General features: G+C 38.4%; 1 protein-coding gene across 9 annotated transcripts in view; it reads right to left on the bottom strand.

Moving 5' to 3' along the window:
• ANKS1B (ankyrin repeat and sterile alpha motif domain containing 1B) overlaps positions 1–19858 on the bottom strand; it is a 1251294-nt gene that overhangs the window by 503771 nt on the left and 727665 nt on the right. For all 9 annotated transcript variants that reach the window (XM_034934289.3, XM_034934279.3, XM_034934288.2 and 6 more), the window contains 2 exons: positions 13149–13738; positions 11218–11290 (listed from right to left, as the gene is read on the bottom strand). In XM_034934289.3, coding sequence (XP_034790180.1) covers positions 11218–11290; positions 13149–13738 — 663 coding nt within the window. The remainder of the gene's footprint in view (positions 1–11217; positions 11291–13148; positions 13739–19858) is intronic.

A 19858-nucleotide genomic window follows, 5' to 3' on the forward strand; every position in this document is an offset into this window, starting at 1 on the left:
ACAAATGAATTTCATGTTTAGATTTGGGTCCCAACTACAAGATGTTTCATTATATATATGCAAACATTCCAAATCCAAAAATAATTGAAATCTGAAACACTTCCGGTCACAAGCATTTCAGATAAGGGATACCTAAACTGTAGTAGTACAGTGTATAATTTAATGTTGCTACAGTCTTATAGGGTGGTTATTAAAAATCTGAGTTTCTAGGTGAGGAAGTTGACATCAGGGAGGTCAGAAATTGCAAAACTGGGACTTGAGACCAGGTTCATCTAACTTCAAAACCTGTTATCTGAAAGGATTCTAAAAATGCAAACCTGAGAGTGCATGATGATGTAGAATATATTATCACATCACATATCCAGCTTTGCTGAAGAACAGGGTGTTCTGCACAATATGAGGCATTGAATATAACTGAATCCTACACCAATACTGATTTGTTTGGCATTTGAGTCTGATTTCAAGTGGGAAAACAGAAGTGTTGTTTGTAAAACTTATGAATTAATAAGTTCTGAGAATCAAAAGGACTGACCTCAAACAAATTCAGGAGATTATATTTACTCTTATTTCTATCTTAGTCCTGGACAGTTGACATTGCTAGATAAGTTTCAAACTACTACACAATTGCTGAGAAAATTGGGGTGGTAGGAAAAAGAGGAAACTGATTTCTATTAGTAAAACTAGCTGATGACCCATAGAGACTGCTCAAACTTTGAGTGGGTTCATATTTATAGGAATAAAGATGAGAGACCTCCAAATCTTTTCCTGATCCAATAAATATTTTGTTTATAAAATATCTGACATTAGAAATGTGTAGGGGTGGGGACAGCAAACAAAAATGCTGAGACAAAATAGGCAAAAGCATCCAAATGTAATGTTGACCTTTGATCCTTCATCTCCATTGCTTAAGATTTTATTCTCCCAATTGTCTTAAGAGGTCTTAAGCAACAAACATAAATGTTCAAAAAACTACAGAGCTCTGTTAGAGCCAGGCATAGCACTTGACTTAGTATCCTTCCAAAGCAAAATTTTGCAGATAGACAACACATACTACATAAAACGGTGTTTCCTCATGCTCATTTTAAATTTACCTCCCATTAATTTCATTGCCTGTCCCTTCCCAATTGTCAAGCAAAAACAGTATGATCAGATTTCATCAAAATAACTTAGACCACTTAAATCAACGTGTATTAGACTTTCTTCTTTCTTTGCCAGGGTACTCTGGAATTTTATGCTCTCTTTTAGTAACTGCTCTTCTCTGGTACCAATTGACTGGTGCATTTACCATGACCTGTATTCCAACTGACACACCACAACAATTCCTGGGAATACAGTGAATTTAACATTAAGATTGTAAGATCAGCTGACATTCTAAGATTCTTACAGACAGGGCTTATGTGTATTTATCTTGGTATGACCACAGCAGCAAACACAATGTCTGCATCACAATAGGACAAGGTGAGAGCTAAAATTTAATATGTATCTGCATATGTTAGACTTTTATGTATATGCCATCGTGCATCTCTACACTCATCCTCTATTAGTATTCTCATTTCTGTCAATGGGGAAACTGAGTAAGTCGCCTAAGATCAAGCAGCTGGTAAATAACAGAGCCAAGATTTGAATTCATGTCTGTCTGATTTTTTTTTTTACCATGTGATTTACCAACCACACTCAGTACCCAAAATATTACTTGTAGAATGCCATTTTCACAGGGTTGTTTATCACACCTCTAATTAAACCTAGCCTTGAGAGGGAAAAAACTGCAACTCAGCAAAACTGTAATTCACAACTAGCCTAATGGCCAAGTGGAATGGTACATGCCGTGGTCAATCACTTAGCACGTAAGTAGTGTGTGATGAAGAGGTAAAAATTGAGGCACACACAGAGCCAGCCTCTGTTAATAACAATGATTCTTTGGGGACTGAGTCTCCACTTTCATTTTAACTACCATTGTAGAAAAATGATAAATAAAGGCAGTAGGTAGGATGGCAATATGATAGGTAGAAAGAGAATTAAGAAAAAATAATTTGTGAATTTGTTTACCACTAAAATGCCCTTAAGAGGCAGCTTTGTCCAAGTGGCACTTTCAACATTTATTTTTACTTTTAATAATCATGTGTATCATATTTTTATGGCTCAATGGCACTATATGTTTGAAGAATTTTAGAACATTAATATCCAATGTTACCTAAGTCTAGCTGTGGACTTCATGCATGAAACACCATTCCAGCACAGAAGCATTCCTAGCTTGAATATCCTCAGTATTGAGGAACTTACTATCACACTGGGCAGCCACTCTATCTTTGAATAAAGATAGAATGAGTAAAGTTGATAAGAAAAGAAATTCTTACCTTCACATCAATCAAAGATCTGTATTCTTACAATATCCCTGAAATTATTCTGTAAGCAGGCCTGAAAGAATTACGTGGCAACATATGTTGCTAGACTGGTTCGTTGGGTTTTGGCAAAGTCCTCAGTATTTGTCAGCATTTCTATGTGAGAGAACTGGCTACATAGTCTATCTTGGAGCTAATATCATACTTGGGTCACTAAACATATGTATGAAATTTTGAGAATTGTTTCTTAATTTTTCAGTTTTAAAATCTAATGCAAACCTGTATTTCAGAAAAAAAGTATTGCTTGACCTTTTTAAAAATTATCACTTAATTAACATGGGGCCCAGCCGAGTTAGAATAACTTCTCACTTGTTCCAACATAAGAGAAACAAGCAAGGTACTCCTACCAGGGTGTCACTTAGACCTGCATATTCTTTTTAGTGATTGCAATGTTACTTCTTAGCCACCCAGGCCAATCCACCATAAAACAATCATTCTCCAACTTTCCTGGTCTTAAGAGTCACTTGGATTGCTTGTTTAAAAGGCATATTTGTTGAGCTCTGCCTCCAGAAATACTGATTTAGTAGCATGGAGCCGAGGAATCTTCATTTTTCACCAGTGCTGGAAGTGATTCTGATGCAAGTGATTTGTAGACCACATTTTGAGAAAAATTCCCTAATGTTAGCAGTTGTAATGATGCAGGTAGTTCATTCAGTTTTGCTTCAGTACAAAACTGCAAGGATAATACTATTGGGTTTTCTAGATATAGGATCATGCCATCTGCAAACAGGGATAGTTGGACTTCCTCTCTTCCTATTTGGATGCTGTTTTTCACACTGCTGTAAAGATACTACCTGAGACTGGGTTATTTATAAAGAAAAGAGGTTTAACTGACTCACAGTTTCGCATGGCTGAGGAGGCCTCAGGAAACTTACAATCATGGCGGAAGGCAAAGGGGAAGCAAGGCACATCTTACATGGCAGCAGGAGAGAGACACAGTAAAGGGGGAATTGCCACACTCTAAGACCATCAGGTCTCGTGAGAACTCACCCACTATCATGAAAACAGCATGCTGGGAACCACCCCCATGATCCAATCACCTCCCACTAGGTCCCTCCCTTGACATATCAGGATTACAATTCAAGATGAGATTTGGGTGGGAACACAGCCAAACCATAGCAGATGCCCTTTCTTTCTTTCTCTTGCCTGATTGCACTGGCCAGAACTTCTGATACTATGTTGAATAGGAATAAGGAGGGCATGCTTGTCTTGTGCTGATTTTCAAGGAGAATGCTTCCAGCTTTGCCCATTAAAAAGAATGAGATTATATCCTTTGCAGGGACATGGATGGAGCTGGAGACCATTATCCTTAGCAAACTAACACAGGAACAGAAAACCAAATTCTGCATGTTCTCACTTATAAGTGGGAGCTAAATGACGAGAACACATGGACACACAGAGGGGAACAACACACGCTGATATCTTTTGGAGGATGGAGGGTGGGAGGAGGGAGAGAGTCAGGAAAAATAATGGGTACTAGGCTTAATACCTGGGTGATGAAATAATCTGGACAACAAACCTCCATGATACAAGTTTACCTATGCAGCAAACATACTTGTATCCCTGAGCATAAAATAAAAGTTAAAAAAGAAGAAAATTGCAAGGATGGTAAGATTTGGGGCTCTTTCATAACTTTTCAAATATGTCAACTGAGAATATCAAAATGAATCACCAGCCTTTTTTGTTTGGGGTGTGTTCCTGTGTGTTTGTCACAAAATTCACATACTTTTCAACTGTGCCTGCCTTACACTAAAATAGTCATTATACCCAGCTGTATAGGCCCAGCTATATACATATATATGTATATATATGTGTGTGTACGTGTTTGTGTGTGTCTGGGGGCTCCACACACATTTGGTGTCAATACTGAAGTAATGCAAATATCTCTGTATTGGCTACAAAACTCAAACAAGAAAAATGAATAGATTTGGATCTGATATGGCCTTCCACTTTGGCTCTGAACTTTAGTTGTAGGGAAGAAAATAATACTTAGTAAGAGTAATATATAAAATAGTGATTGTAAAACCAACTATTTGTGAAATAGTCTGCCAAGTATTATGGGATACATAAAGATGATTAACACACAGTTCTTGCCAAATTGGAGCCCACAACTTAGCAGAAGTTGTTAATCACTTTGGTCAGGTGAATGTTTCACTGAATAAGAAATATTAGTGTATTAAGTCATCAGATTCTTTAATGCTTTGAAGTGCTTCATACTGAGCTCTACATAAAATAGAAACTTCGTGTGTGTGCATGTGTGTCTATATATATACATATTTGAAGACAGGGTCTCACTATCTTGCCAAGGCTGGTCTCAAACACCTAGGCTCTAGCAATCCTCTGGCCTCAGCCTCCCGAGTACCTGGGACTACAGGCACATGCCTAGCACATAGAAAAACTTCACTGGTGTCCAAGATGGCTGAACAGGAAGAGCTCTGGTCTGCAGTTCCCAGTGAGATCGATGCAGAAGATGGGTGATTTCTGCATTTCCAACTGAGGTACCTGGTTCATCTCATTGAGACTGGTTGGAGAGTGGGTGCAGCCCACAGAGGGCGAGCTGAAGCAGGGTGGGGTGTTGCCTCACCCAGGAAGTGCAAGGGGTTGGGGGATTTCCCCTTCCTAGCCAAGGGAAGCTGTGACAGACTGTACCTGGAGAAATGGTACACTCCTGATCAAGTACTGCACTTTTCCCACAGTCTTCGCAACCAGCAGACCAGGAGATACTTTCCCTTGCCTGGCTTGGTGGGTCCCACACCCACGGAGCCTTGCTCACTGCTAGTGCAGCAGTCTGAGATCAACATGCAATGCTGCAGCTTGACGAGGGGAGGGGCATCCGTCACTGTTGAGGCTTGAGTAGCTCACAGTGTGAACAAAGCAGCCGGGAAGCTCCAAATGGGTGGAGCCCACTGCAGCTTAGCAAGGCCTACTGCCTCTCTAGATTCCACCTCTGGGGGAAGGGCATAGCAGAACAAAAGGCAGCAGACAGTTTCTGCAGACTTAAATGTCCCTGTCTGACAGCTCTGAAGAAAGCAGTGGTTCTCTCAGCACAGCGTTTGAGCTCCAAGAACAGACAGACTGCCTCCTCAAGCAGGTCCCTGACCCCTGTGTAGCCTGACCGGGAGACATCTCCCAGTAGGGGCCAACAGACACCTCAAAGAGGTGGGTGCTCCTCTGGGACAAAGCTTCCAGAGGAAGGATCAGGCAGCAATATTTGCTGTTCTGCAGCCTCCACTAGTGATACCCAGGCAAACAGGGTCTGGAGTGGGCCTCCAGCAAACTCCAGCAGACCTGCAGCTGAGGGGCTTGACTGTTAGAAGGAAAACTAATAAACAGAAAGGAATAGCATCTACAGCAACAAAAAGGACATCCACACCAAAACCCCATCTGTATAGGTCACCAACATCAAAGACCAAAGGTAGATAAAACCACAAAAATGGGGAGAAACCACTGCAGAAAAGCGGAAAATTCCAAAAACCAGAATGCCTCTTCTCCTCCAAAGGATTGCAGTTCCTCGCCAGCAAGGGAACAAAACTGGACAGAGAATGAGTTTGATGAGTTGACAGAAGTAGCCTTCAGAAGGTTGGTAATAACAAACTCCTCTGAGCTAAAGGATCATGTTCTAACCTATCTCAAGGAAGCTAAAAACCTTGAAAAAAGGTGAGACAAATGGCTAACTAGAATAAACGGTGTACAGAAGACTTTAAATGACCTGATGGAACTGAAAACCAAAGCACAAGAACTTCATGATGCATGCACAAGCATCAATAGCTGATTTGATCAAGTGGAAGAAAGGATATCAGTGATCGAAGATCAAATTAATGAAATAAAGCAAGAAGACAAGATTAGAGAAAAAAGAGTGAAAAGAAATGAACAAAGCCTCCAAGAAATATGAGACTATGTGAAAAGACCAAATATACATTTGATTGGTGTACCGGAAAGTGACAGGGAGAATAGACCAAGTTAGAAAACACTCTTCAGGATATCATCTAGGAGAACTTCCCGAATCTAGCAAGGCAGGCCAACATTCAAATTCAGGAAATACAGAGAACACCACAAAGATACTCCTCAAGAAGAGCAACCCCAAGACACATAATCCTCAGATTCAACAAGGTTGAAATGAAGGAAAAAATGTTAAGGGCAGCCAGAGAGAAAGGTTGGGTTACCCACAAAGGGAAGCCCATTAGACTAACAGTGGATCTCTTGGCAGAAACATTACAAGCAAGAAGAGAGTGGGGGCCGATATTCAACATTCTTAAAGAAAAGAATTTTCAACCCAGAATCTCATATCCAGCCAAATTATGTTTCATAAATGAAGGAGAAAGAAAATCCTTTACAGACAAGCAAATGCTGAGAGATTTTGTCACCACCAGGCCTACCTTACAAGAGCTCCTGAAGAAAGCACTAAACATGGAAAGGAACAACCGTTACCAGCCACTGCAAAAACATGCCAAATTGTAAAGACCATCAACGCTATGAGGAAACTGTGGAATTAACAGGCAAAATAACCAGCTAACATCATAATGATAGGGTCAAATTCAAAGATAACAATATTAACCTTAAATGTAAATGGGCTAAATGTCCCTATTAAAAGACACAGACTGGAAAATTGGATAAAGAGCCAAGACCCATCAGTGTGCTGTATTCAGGAGACACATCTCACATGCAGAGACACACATAGGCTTAAAATAAAGGGATGGAGGAAGATCTACCAAGCAAATGGAAAACAAAAAAAAGCACAGATTGCAATCCTAGTCTCTGATAAAACAGACTTTAAACAAACAAGATCAAAAGAGACAAAGAAGGCCACTATATAACGGTAAAGGGATCAATTCAACAAGAAGAGCTAACTATCCTAAATATATATGCACCCAATACAGGAGTAACCAGAATCATAAAGCAAGTCCTTAGAGACCAACAAAGAGACATAGACTCCCACACAATAATAATGATAGACTTTAACACCCCACTGCCAATATTAGACAGATCAATAAGAGAGAAAGTTAACAAGGATATCCAGGACTTGAACTCAGCTCTGGACCAAGCGGACATAATAGACATCTACAGAACTGCATACCCCAAATCTTCTCAGTACCACATTCCACTTATTCTAAAATTGACCACATAGTTAGAAGTAAAACACTCCTCAGCAAATGTAAAAGAGCAGAAATCATAACAAACTGTCTCTAAAACCACAGTGCAATCAAATTAGAACTCAGGATTAAGAAATTCACTCAAAACTGCTCAACTACGTGGAAACTGAACAACCTGCTCCTGAATGACTACTGGGTACATAACAAAATGAAGGCAGAAATAAAGATGTTCTTTGAAACCAATGAGAACAAAGACACATTGTACCAGAATCTCTGGGATACATTTAAAGCAGTGTGTAGAGGGAAACTTATAGCACTAAATGCCCACAAGAGAAAGCAGGAAAGATCTAAAATTGACACGCTAACATCACAATTAAAAGAACTAGAGAAACAAGAGCAAACAAATTCAAAAGCTAGCAGAAGACAAGAAATAATTAAGATCTGAGCAGAATTGAAGGAGATAGAGACACAAAAAATCCTTCACAAAATCAATTAATCCAGGAGCTGGTTTTTTGAAAAGATCAACAAAATTGATAGACCACTAGCAAGACTAATAAAGAAGAAAAGAGAGAAGAATCAAATAGATGCAATAAAAAATGATAAAGGGGATATCACCACCAATCCCACAGAAATACAAACTACCATCAGAGAATACTATAAACACCTCTACGCAAATAAAGTAGAAAATCTAGAAGAAATGGGTAAATTCCTGGACACATACACCTTCCCAAGACTAAACCAGGAAGAAGTTGAATCTCTGAATAGACCAATAACAGGTTCTGAAATTGAGGCAATAATAAATAGCCTACCAACTAAAAAAAGTCCAGGACCAGACAAATTCACAGCCGAGTTCTACCAGAGGTATAAAGAGGAACTGGTACCATTCCTTCTGAAACTTTTCCAATCAATAGAAAAAGAGGGAATCCTCCCTAACTCATTTTATGAGGCCAGCATCATCCTGATACCAAAGCCGGGCAGAGACACAACAACAAAAGAGAATTTTATGCCAATGTCCCTGATGAACATTGATGTGAAAATCCTCAATAAAATACTAGCAAACTGAATCCAGCAGCACATCAAGAAGCTTATCCACCACGATCAGATTGGCTTCATCCCTGGGATGCCAGGTTGGTTCAACATACACAAATCAATAAATGTAATCCATCACATAAACAGAACCAACAACAAAAAGGACATGATTATCTCAGTAGATGCAGAAAAGGCCTTTGACAAAATTCAACAGCGCTTCATGCTAAAAACTCTCAATAAACTAGGTGTTGATGGAACGTATCTCAAAATAATAAGAGCTATTTATGACAAACCCACAGCCAATATCATACTGAATGGGCAAAAACTGGAAGCATTCCCTTTGAAAACCGGCAAAAGACAGGGATGCCCTCTCTCACCACTCCTATTCAAAATAGTGTTGGAAGTTCTGGCCAGAGCAATCAGGCAAGAGAATGACATAAATCAATTAGAAAAAGAGGAAGTCAAATTGTCTCTGTTTGCAGATGATATGATTGTATATTTAGAAAACCCAATCATTTTAGCCCAAAATCTCCTTAAGCTGATAAGCAACTTCAGCAAAATCTCAGGATACAAAATCAATCTGCAAAAATCACAAGCATTCCTATACACCAATAATAGACAAACAGAAAGTCAAATCATGAGTGAACTCCCATTCACAATTACTACAAAGAGAATAAAATACCTAGGAATCCAATTTACAAGGGATGTGAAGGACCTCTTTAACCAGAACTACAAACCACTGCTCAATGAAATAAAAGAGGACACAAACAAATCGAAGAACATTCCATGCTCATGGATAAGAAGAATCAATATCGTGAAAATGGCCACACCACCCAAGGTAATTTACAGATTCAATGCTATCCCCATCAAGTTGCCACTGACTTTCTTCACAGAATTGGAAAAAACTACTTTACAATTCATATGGAACCAAAAAAGAGCCTGTGGAGCCAAGACAATCCTAAGCAAAAAGAACAAACCAGGAGGCATCATGCTATCTGACTTCAAATTATTCTACAAGGCTACAGTAAACAAAACAGCATGATTCTGGTACCAAAACAGATATAAAGACCAATGGAACAGACCAGAGGCCTCAGATATAACAAAACACATCTACAACCATCTGATCTTCGACAAACCTGACAAAAACAAGCAATGGGGAAAGGATTCCCTATTTAATAAATGGTGCTGGGAAAACTGGCTAGCCATATGTAGAAAGCTGAAACTGGATCCCTTCCTCACACCGTATACAAAAATTAACTCAAGATGGCTTAATGACTTTAATGTAAGACCTGACACCATAAAAACCCTAGAAGAAAACCTAGGCAATACCATTCAGGACATAGGCATGGGCAAAGACTTCATGACTAAAACACCAAAAGCAATGGCAACAAAAGCCAGAATAGACAAATGGGATCTAATTAAACTAAAGAGATTCCACACAGCAAAAGAAAAGGCGACCTACAGAATGGGAGAAAATTTTTGCAATCTACCCATCTGACAAAGGGTTAATATCCAAAATCTACAAAGAACTTAAACAAATTTACAAGAGAAAAACAAATAATCCCATCAAAAAGTGGGCAAAGGTTATCAACAGACACTTCGCAAAAGAAGACATCTATCCAGCCAACAGACACATGAGAAAATGCTCATCATCACTGGTCATCAGAGAAATGCAAATCAAAACCACAATGAGATACCATCTCAAGCCAGTTAGAATGGCGATCATTAAAAAGTCAGGAAACAACAGATGCTGGAGAGGACGTGGAGAAATAGGAATGCTTTTACACTGTTTGTGGGAGCGTAAATTAGTTCAACCATTGTAGAAGACAGTGTGGCGATTCCTCAAGGACCTAGAACTAGAAATACCATTTGACCCAGCCATCCCATTACTGGGTATACACCTAAAGGATCATAAATCATGTTACTATGAAGACACATGCACACGTATGTTTATTGTGGCACTACTCACAATAGCAAAGACTTGGAACCAACCCAAATGTCCACCAGTGATAGACTGGATTAAGAAAATGTGGCACATATACACCATGGAATACTATGCAGCCATTAAAAGGATGAGCTCATGTCCTTTGCAGGGACATGGATGAAGCAGGAAACCATCATTCTCAGCAAACTGTCACAAGGACAGAAAACCAAACACCACATGTTCTCACTCATAAGTGAACAATGAGAACACATGGACACAGGGCGGGGAACATCACATGCAAGGGCCTCTTGCGGGGTGGGGAGCTGGGGGAGGGATAGCATTAGGAGAAATACCTAATGTAAATGACGAGTTGATGAGTGCAGCAAACCAACATGGCACATGTATACCTATGTAACAAACCTGCACACTGTGCACATGTACCCTAGCACTTAAAGTATAATAAAAAAAAGACTTACAACCAACAGAGAGTTTGAAATATATTTAAATTAAAAGTATTATTAAAAAATTCTAAAAAAAAAGAAAAACTTCACTGGCATACTAAAATGGCACATGGGAAAAAATCCTCTCAATTTGCTAAGTCAATATTCTTATAACTGATGTTGCTTATATGTCGTTGTTAGATCTGAGAGTGGAAGGAAATAATTTATAGTTATTGTTATAATGAAAAAAATGTAATTATCTAAAGATTCCTATCATTTTCTCACTACTCCTTAAGCACATTTATTCATTATAATGTAGAGGAAGGTTGCCTTACTTGTGGTCTCACCATTCATCTCTTTAAGTTCGTTGTTGATTCCAACATCTATGGAACTCATTATTTTGTCAATCTGTAAGAAACAAAAACCATTTAAATGGATTGTTACATTCACTTTTAACACTGTATTTTAAAATAAGTTTCAAATGAAGGGAGCAAATATTTTTGATGTTATTACCACAGTGTTCCACAGTTAAGAGATGCATAGCGAAATATTCAAAGGGAAGCAAACATCTTTTGGATTGTTTTATTAAAATGTAAAGTATGTTCCCCTTTCTTAAACTTTCAAAATTAGCTTGCCTTTTCTTTGTGTTTCTTGAAATAAACTTTGTACTTGGATAGATTGGTCATTTAGGAACTGTGTATTCTTCAAACTCAGAAGGACTGTAGATAAATTCATGTGACAAAGTCTTTGCTCTCTGGCACCCTTCTTCTTCTGCCTAAGAACATGCAGCCCATCTAACTGGTAAAGGAGCAGGTTTCAGGGTGTGGAGAGCACGGCCACAGGAGCAAAGTTTTTTGTTTTTTGTTTTGACAGAATCTCACTGTGTTGCCTAGGCTACAGTGCAGTGGCACCATCTCAGCTCACTGCAACCTCCACCGCCCAGGTCCAAACAAGTCTCGTGCCTCAGCCTCCCAAGTAGCTGGGATTACAGGCATATGCCACCACACCTGGCTAATTTTTGTGTTTTTAGTAGAGATGTGATTTTGCCATGTTGGCCAGGATGTTTCTGAACTCCTGGCCTCAAGTGATCTACCTGCCTCGGCGTCCCAAAGTGCTAGGATTACAGGCATGAGCCACCGTTCCCGGCCTGGAGCAAGTTCTAACCAAATGGTTTGACCAGCCACAAGCTGATTACTGACATCCAATCACCAGCATCTAGTCATGAAAACAACTTAATTATAAGATCTAAGTTAAATGTTAATTAATCTTGCCTCTACAAAAGGATTTCAGATGTTATTCACTAAATTAATAAATATAAGAAATGGCTATACTTGAAAAACTAACCATCTACTAGTATGGAATTTAAAGGAAGATATGACGGTCTAAGCTATAGCAATTTATGGCTTAATGACTCTCTTGATGTTAGCAACCTGAATAAGATAGCAGGTTTCAGAAAGGACAATGGGCTTTCACCTGTTTCAGTTTGTTCACCCTGAAACAGATGCAGAGATATTAAGTGATTTTCCCAAACAGCTCAGTTCAGAATATCACTATCAGACCATATCCATTTCTAGTTCTCCAAATACTATAATGATCTATTGTGCTTCTAAACCTAATCCAACTGGTACAGTCTTTTCAGAGACAATATGTGATGTGTTAGAATGAAATACCAAGAGAGACTGTATGAAATTAAAGACTTTAAGTAGAACTTAAATTGGTGATATTTGAACCTCAAACATTTTTTTCTTTATTTCCCTGATAGCTGCAAAAGGGAAATATCAAATGATGTGTGTTTATTGTATGGTGGCTGGAGAAGAGCTAGGAAACTTTATTTACTATGAAGATTCTAAGGAGCTCTTCTGAAAATATAAGATACTTTAAAGAAGGGAGACAAGCTAACAAAGAGTTTGGCAAGTAGCAAAACAACACAGAGCAAAATACCGAGCTTTTTCTCGATTTGTCAGCTGCAGTGCTTGGTAGGACGAGATGTGAATATTCTCTTGTACCTCATAGCTAGTTATTACTTCTGCTTGATATCAATTTCTATGGAAACAATAGATTAACCCACATGTGTGGAACAGTGTTTGTTTTTATACTTGCTGTGAAATTACCATGCATTACCCACAGAACCATTTCATTCCAGTTGGAGCTGTATGCTTTTTTTTTTTCTTGCTTTTGAAAGAGCTAAAAAGCTGAAAATCCTTCCCCCAAACCTCCCTCAACTGCAAAGCCTTATAGGATGAACAGCAAGAAGAACAAAGCTTACTTCTTCCCATTCCGATGTGAAGGATGGTGTTCTTTCAGAATTCCCTTTAGAACTGTGTTCAGCAGTGGAAGATTCACTCCAGTTAACTCTGGATGTTTTCTCATTGGAAGGATAGGCAATGAGATCAGAATCAGATTTAGAGACATTTTTTGACAAATGCATGTCGATCAAGGCTTTAGGCAATGACCTTATTCTCCCCAGAGTACAGGCTCTCTCCACAAATCCCCCTGCGTTCATAACCCACTGGTCCCCATTCCGAGATCCACTCCTGGTTGATCTTGTGCCAACAATGGTATGGTTTTCGAGTTGGTTGCTTTTTTTGTGAAAAATTGTTCTACTGACCACTTTGGGTTTAATTTTCTTTACCAAAGGTTCTGAGTTATTTTCTATTGGAGACTGCTTGAAAGGCAAAGGACTGTTTGCCAAACTGACTTCATCTTGTCCTTTTTCACATTGTTCTCTTTTCCCATAGAGATGAAATGGATTTTCAGGGGACTCACAGGCCGGAGAGGATCCATGGAGCAGGCCTGCAAATTGCCCAGGATCATATTCTTTTGGGGGATCATTGTCATCCTGTCGGGAGAGGTCATCTGCAAAAGGAAGGAAGGGATATCAGGGTTTATAAAGGTTCTGAAAGCCATGATATAATAGCAGTGCCCTTATGAACATGTGGGCTATCCAAACATTTCATTTACTGCTACATAGCAATACCTTCACTTTATGAAATACCCCTGACCCCACAGTGCCATGTATAGAATGAACGTATGAGTGTGTGTGCGTGTGTATGCATGTGTGAATCATTCTTTCTGATATACCTTAGAGTTCATTTCAAAAGTATGAATTGTGTATTAATTGAATGACTTCATTCACTTCTCCCTTGAACCCAGGGTATATGTTTTATAGCCAATGAACAAAATTGGGTTTTCTTAAAGTAGAACACACACATCTAAACTCTCACAGTAAATGAATCATCGTGCAGTAGGACACTAGGCAGGTAAGTCAAGGTCATATATAATGACAACCCTCTGCCCTCCTCCCAGCAAATAAATTCAAAAACCAAATTTTGAAAAAAGGTATTATTAAAAGTAATTGAAGTTTAATAATCCTGATATTACCTTAAATATAAATTTAAAATAATTCTATGCAGATTACATAATTTAGACAAAAAAAATTTGTTCAGACTTAACATAGGCAAACAACGCAGTATCAGAAAAAGAGAGACTCCAATATAAGAAACTAATGTTTAGCTATGAACACAAAGGTAGCTTTTTCTTTCTTCTCTGAAACGGCATTAGCTATTTTCTAATTTCTTCAGATCTTTGAAGATGTAATGCAGAAAAGAAACCAATGATGAACGATAATTTTTATTTCTTTGGATTTTTTTCTAAGATAAAACACACATTTTCTCTGAGATTTAAAATAAACCATGCTTTTTGCGACTTAATTTGTCTTTCAAAGACATACTGTGTAAAAACCTGGCCAAAGAATTTAGCAAAGAAAGGAAGTGTCCTTTTTTTCGGTGTTCATTTTAATTCATATCAATAGCTAAATATTGCCAAGATGAAAATTTAAATTACCTGATAAGCCCATAACTCACTGTTGCAAAGAACTAAAGTATAGTAAATGTGGTACATTATGACAACAAATCCAAAGCTGATGTGCTGATTCATACTTTCAATAAGTTAATTATTACCATAAACCCCAAACACTAACATTTTTATAAATTAACAAGTAACATTTAATGGGTAAGTGTTATTTACTAGGCACTGAATGAGGAATTATATTTATATCATCTCATTTGACACCCATAACAATCCTATGAAGTGATTATTAATAATAATTATGATTTTGTGATGGAACGAGATGGCCAAAATATCGAATTCTCATATTTTTAAGAAATTGGCAACCATAATAAATCTTATTAGACATTGGCTCAGAAGATGCTACAGGCACATCTGCTCTTTATAGTGAAGATTGGCCCCAGGTGTCTATACTGCTCTCTGCCTGGGAACTGGTGAAAGCAGGTATATTCCTAGCTATGTATCTCTAGACTTCACCCTGGTTCCTGCTTGATTTTTCCAAAGAGAAGATGTTTGCCTGCCCAGCTATCATACCAGCATCCTGAGATTGAAGAAAGAAGAGTGACAGGAAGAGAGATCCAAGACACATGAATCTACAAAAGCAACAATCTGCATCCATCTACTACTATTATACTCACTGTCTTCTCACAAAAACAAAACAGAACAATAAAACCTCATCCCTTTCTAAAATAGCCACACTGTCTTGATAACTCTCTATTTTATTTTCCTTTCACAACAGAGACCATTCTAGGGGTAGAATAGTGAGTGGATAGTGGGATAAGGCAGCTTTCAATTCTCTCTAAAGACTAGAGTTTATCACTGAGTATGTGCATTTTTAAGAAGTCAAAACTAACACTTAGACAACTTAAGACACAGACATTTCCCCACCTAGTAAGCAATTAAGCTGAGATTCAAATTAAGGTCTATCAGATTCTGACATCCATTGGCCTTGCAAATATATTGCTATTAAAGATAAGCTTTAAAAAAATCTAGGGTTGGTTTATCCATAGGACAAGCAAGTAGGCTCTTTGTAAGGAGACATGCTTCTCCTGTTCATGACTGTATCTGGAATTTGGGAAAAGTGGACTAAAAGCATCAGAGCTTTTTCTTTGTTTTGTTTTGTTTTGTTTTCTTCTTGGAGATAAGCTAATACTAAGAAGAAAATAAGACCTGGCATCTTGTTCCAATGCATTTTTTTTCTTAGGCTACTTGGATCTCACAGAGTGCTTTACAACATAAGCAGGTTGGTATGGGTGACAATAATGGTGATTAAGGTGGTAGGAAGGAGGAATTCTGAAATAAGGAAGTTTTAGAATTTCATTTTGAAAGTTGCTGAAGAAGGATAAAAGGTCTGAATTTGAAAGGAAAATTGAAAAGAGCTTGCCTATTGTGGGAAAAAGATTCTGTAAATCTCAGCCAAAAGAGTTTCTGACGATGTTCATTATCTAGAAAAATGAGAATTTTAGGGGCGTAATATTATTTAAAGTTTTCTGCAAATATTATTATTAGGTTACCATCCCCTCTGTAGTTTGACTACAATGACTATAATTACCACCCCACAATGCTTTACACTGTCCAAGTCCTCCAATCACAAGCAGTCACTTCTCAAAGTAAAAGATAATTTCATTGTTAGCTTATAAAGCTTAGTTTTTTGAATAGCAGTTCTTAGCATTGTGATGGTAACATTTCTGCCAAGAGTGGTGAAAAGACAAATATTACTTGCTTTTTCCAGTGGCCAAATCCTAAAGATTATTCAAGTCAAAGAAAGGGAGAAGTTGATATGAAGCCTCCTGGAAAGCCTGTGTGGTGGATTGATTGCAGTTATGGCCCCAGTCCGCTCACAGCTCCCTGCAGACACAGCCCTCCCCGTATCTAGTCCTCCCACGCTGACTCCCTCACAGCATGGCCATGTGCCTTGTACTGCTCAATCAGACTGCAGCAAATGTGATATAAGCAGAGACCTCTGAAAAGCATGTGTGCATTAGACTTGTTCCCTTGTTGCTCTTGGAACCCTGACACCATGTGAACAAGCCAGGCTGGCCTGCTGGATGATGAGGTGACACATTACCCAGCTGTTTCAAAATGTAGGTTTTATTATATTTTTCAGGTATGTTGAAACCAACAGATCAGGAGACAATTGCCATTGAAAGATAGACGCTCTACTCATTGATCCGAGAGGCATGCCACATTATAGGGGCCACACAGGGAACTACCAGGGTCCATCAGGAGGAGGCTGACAAAGTGAGGGGAGATTGTGGGCAAGAGCCTTTATTATGGTTTCCATGAAAAGAAACACACAAAGCAGGTATAAGCAGGTTTAGGAATGGCTAGTTTGAATAGTTTCAGCAGACTCTGGGGCATAAGAACTGTACCTAGTTGTCTGGTCATTAGAGCAGGTGAATGAATAGTGGCCTAGAGAGTGAGAGCCAGATAAAGGAGGTAATTGGGAGTATGGGCTCTACGATTGTTAGTTTGCATAAGAAAAGCATGCTCTCTGGTGAGCCGTTTACTATCTCTAGGAATTAGCTAGCCCCAGGAGGGGCAGTCCCTCCACAGCAAGAGCTCAAGAGACCAAAGCATAAAAATAAAAATACACAAATAAAATAGAAAATAAAAAGACATGGTTAATACATCAGCCAGTCCTGTCACCCCAACCAAAAGCCAGCCAACTTCCACCTATGTGAGTGAGGGCATCTAGGACCTACCAAATTCAGGCCATTCTGCCAATACCACCGATGCATCAGCAAGCACAGCTAAGAGGAGCTGAGGTTTTCCCAGGCCAGAAGAAGACACCCACCAGGATCATGAGCAATATTAATGGCCATTAAGTTGGGAGGGTTTGATATATGAAAATAGATAACTCATTCAACCTATATCCCAAGTTTTAAAGAATTAATATATTCTTCAAAATAAATTCTGGCAATGTTTATATTTCCATATCTGGAAAATGATGATAATAATAGAACATACCTAAAAGTGCTGTGAAGATTGAATGAAATCATAGAATAATAAATGTGTTAGTCCATTTGGGCTGATATAACAAAATTTCATAAACTAGGTAGCTTACAAACAACAGATATTTATTTCTCACAGGCCTAGAGGCTGAGTAGTCCAAGATCAAGACACCTGCAGATTTGGTGTCAGGAGAGGGTTCATTTTCTGGTGCATAGAGGGCACCATCTTGCCTGGGTCCTCACATGGTGGAGGGAGCAAAGGAGCTCTCTGGAGTCTCTCTTATAAGGTCTCTGTCCTCATGACTTAATCACCTACCAAAAGGCCCACCTCCTATTACCATCACTTTGGGGGTTGGGATTTCAACATATGAATTTTGGTAGAACACAAATATTTGGACCATGGCAAGAAGTAAAGCAGTTAGAACAATATGTGCTGCATAGAACACTAAGAATATGTTTCTACTATTATAACAATAATTTTTAATCTATAGGGTTTCATTTTTACAAAGAAATATAGTAATAACTGTATTAGACACTCAATAAAGATTATTTTGACATAATAATCATGTGGGATTTACTCCTTTGTTTCTGTTTGTATATTTTAGAAAGTATACTTTGGAAAGAATTTTTTGTGTTTTCTTACCCTTTCTTCAGACAAAACGGAGGAAAATATACAGATTAAACTGTTGTCATAACTTGTCTCATTTAATTTTACACTTCTCTTTTGACAAGTGGATATTTCATGCCAAGGTACAGAACTAAATATGTGTGAATTCCAATCTGATAGTTATTCAAGGCATCATTAGCATTTCAAAGAAATGTCAGAGTAAATGTCCAATAGGAAGCAGTTCAATCTCTTTTTATCCACCTTTGCTATGATTTTTATCACCTATATATCACCTGATTAAGAATAAAATCCAAAATTTCATGCTATGGAAAAATTATAGAAAACAAGTTACTTTTTTCTTTTATAGAGTATAACTTTTGTCTATTGGGTCATTGCATCTGATTTAGAAAATAAAAATTTTTCCTATTTTTAAGGATACCGGGGCTGATGTTGATATTAGTAGAAACTGTGAATTTATTTCACAAATATGTATAAAACGTTTCCTGTATATCAGGTGGCAAAGTTGCAGCAGTGTCAAAGGCAATGTCCTGCCTTCATGGTGCCTACATTCCAGCAGAAAAGATGACTACAGGCAAATCAAGAAATGCTATAATTTCTGATGATGGTATGTGCTGTGAAAAAAATAAAGCAAAGTAATGAGATAGAAATGAAAGGAAGATGCTATAAGGCAATTAGGAAATGTCTTTCTCAGGAGCTGACATTGAGCAGACATAGAAATGACTGTGAAAGTGTAAATCATTCAATGTTTTGGGGGAGGATTATTTCAAGGCATAGGAAAGAAGATATGAAAAGTCCCTAAGGCTGGTAAGAACAGTAAGAAGGCCAGTGCGGCTATAATAGAGTGGTAGGGGATTAGTAGAATGGCTGACGATTGAATCAGAGATGCAGGTAGGAATAGGGTTGGGGTGATATGACTTATACTTTTAGAAGATAATTGGTATTTCTGAACATGACAACAGCATAGTGTTCTTTTTAAATTATTCACCTCAATTCTCATAAAAACAAGACACGGGGATAGTAAAAGAATAAAATGAGCACATGATAGCAAAATAAAGGAAAAACACTACAGGTGATATCTCCAGTAAAGCTAAGTATTAAGAAATCCCCATGGCCCTGAAACACAGAGGGGTGTAGCCAAATCACATGACAGCAGTAGGATCCGGAACTGAATCGGCAGTGGTGCAGCAATAGTGGTGAAGAGAAAGGGAAATTCAATGGCACCTACAAGCCATGGAACCCAGAAATTGCCATCAGATACTGATTTCCCAAAGGAGAGGGTCTGTGCTAAGCAGGAGAGTGTGCAGTAAAATGTGAGAACAACTAGCAGAACTTGTACACATCTTGTAACAAGACCACAGGAAGTAGCTTACTCCCTCGAGAATATCAGAAATCTCCAATAAATGCATACTTGTAGTAGACTACAGATCCACTCTGAAGAAAAACTTCTGGGAGAAGAATACAAATTGAGCAGGGTGAAAACACCAAAGATGTGAGGGAGAAAAACATTTCATATAATGGGGCAGAAGGGGCCAGGTGCAGTGGCTCACA

This window comes from Pan paniscus, chromosome 10, assembly GCF_029289425.2.
Source record: "Pan paniscus chromosome 10, NHGRI_mPanPan1-v2.0_pri, whole genome shotgun sequence".
NCBI classification, from domain to species: Eukaryota; Metazoa; Chordata; class Mammalia; order Primates; family Hominidae; genus Pan; species Pan paniscus.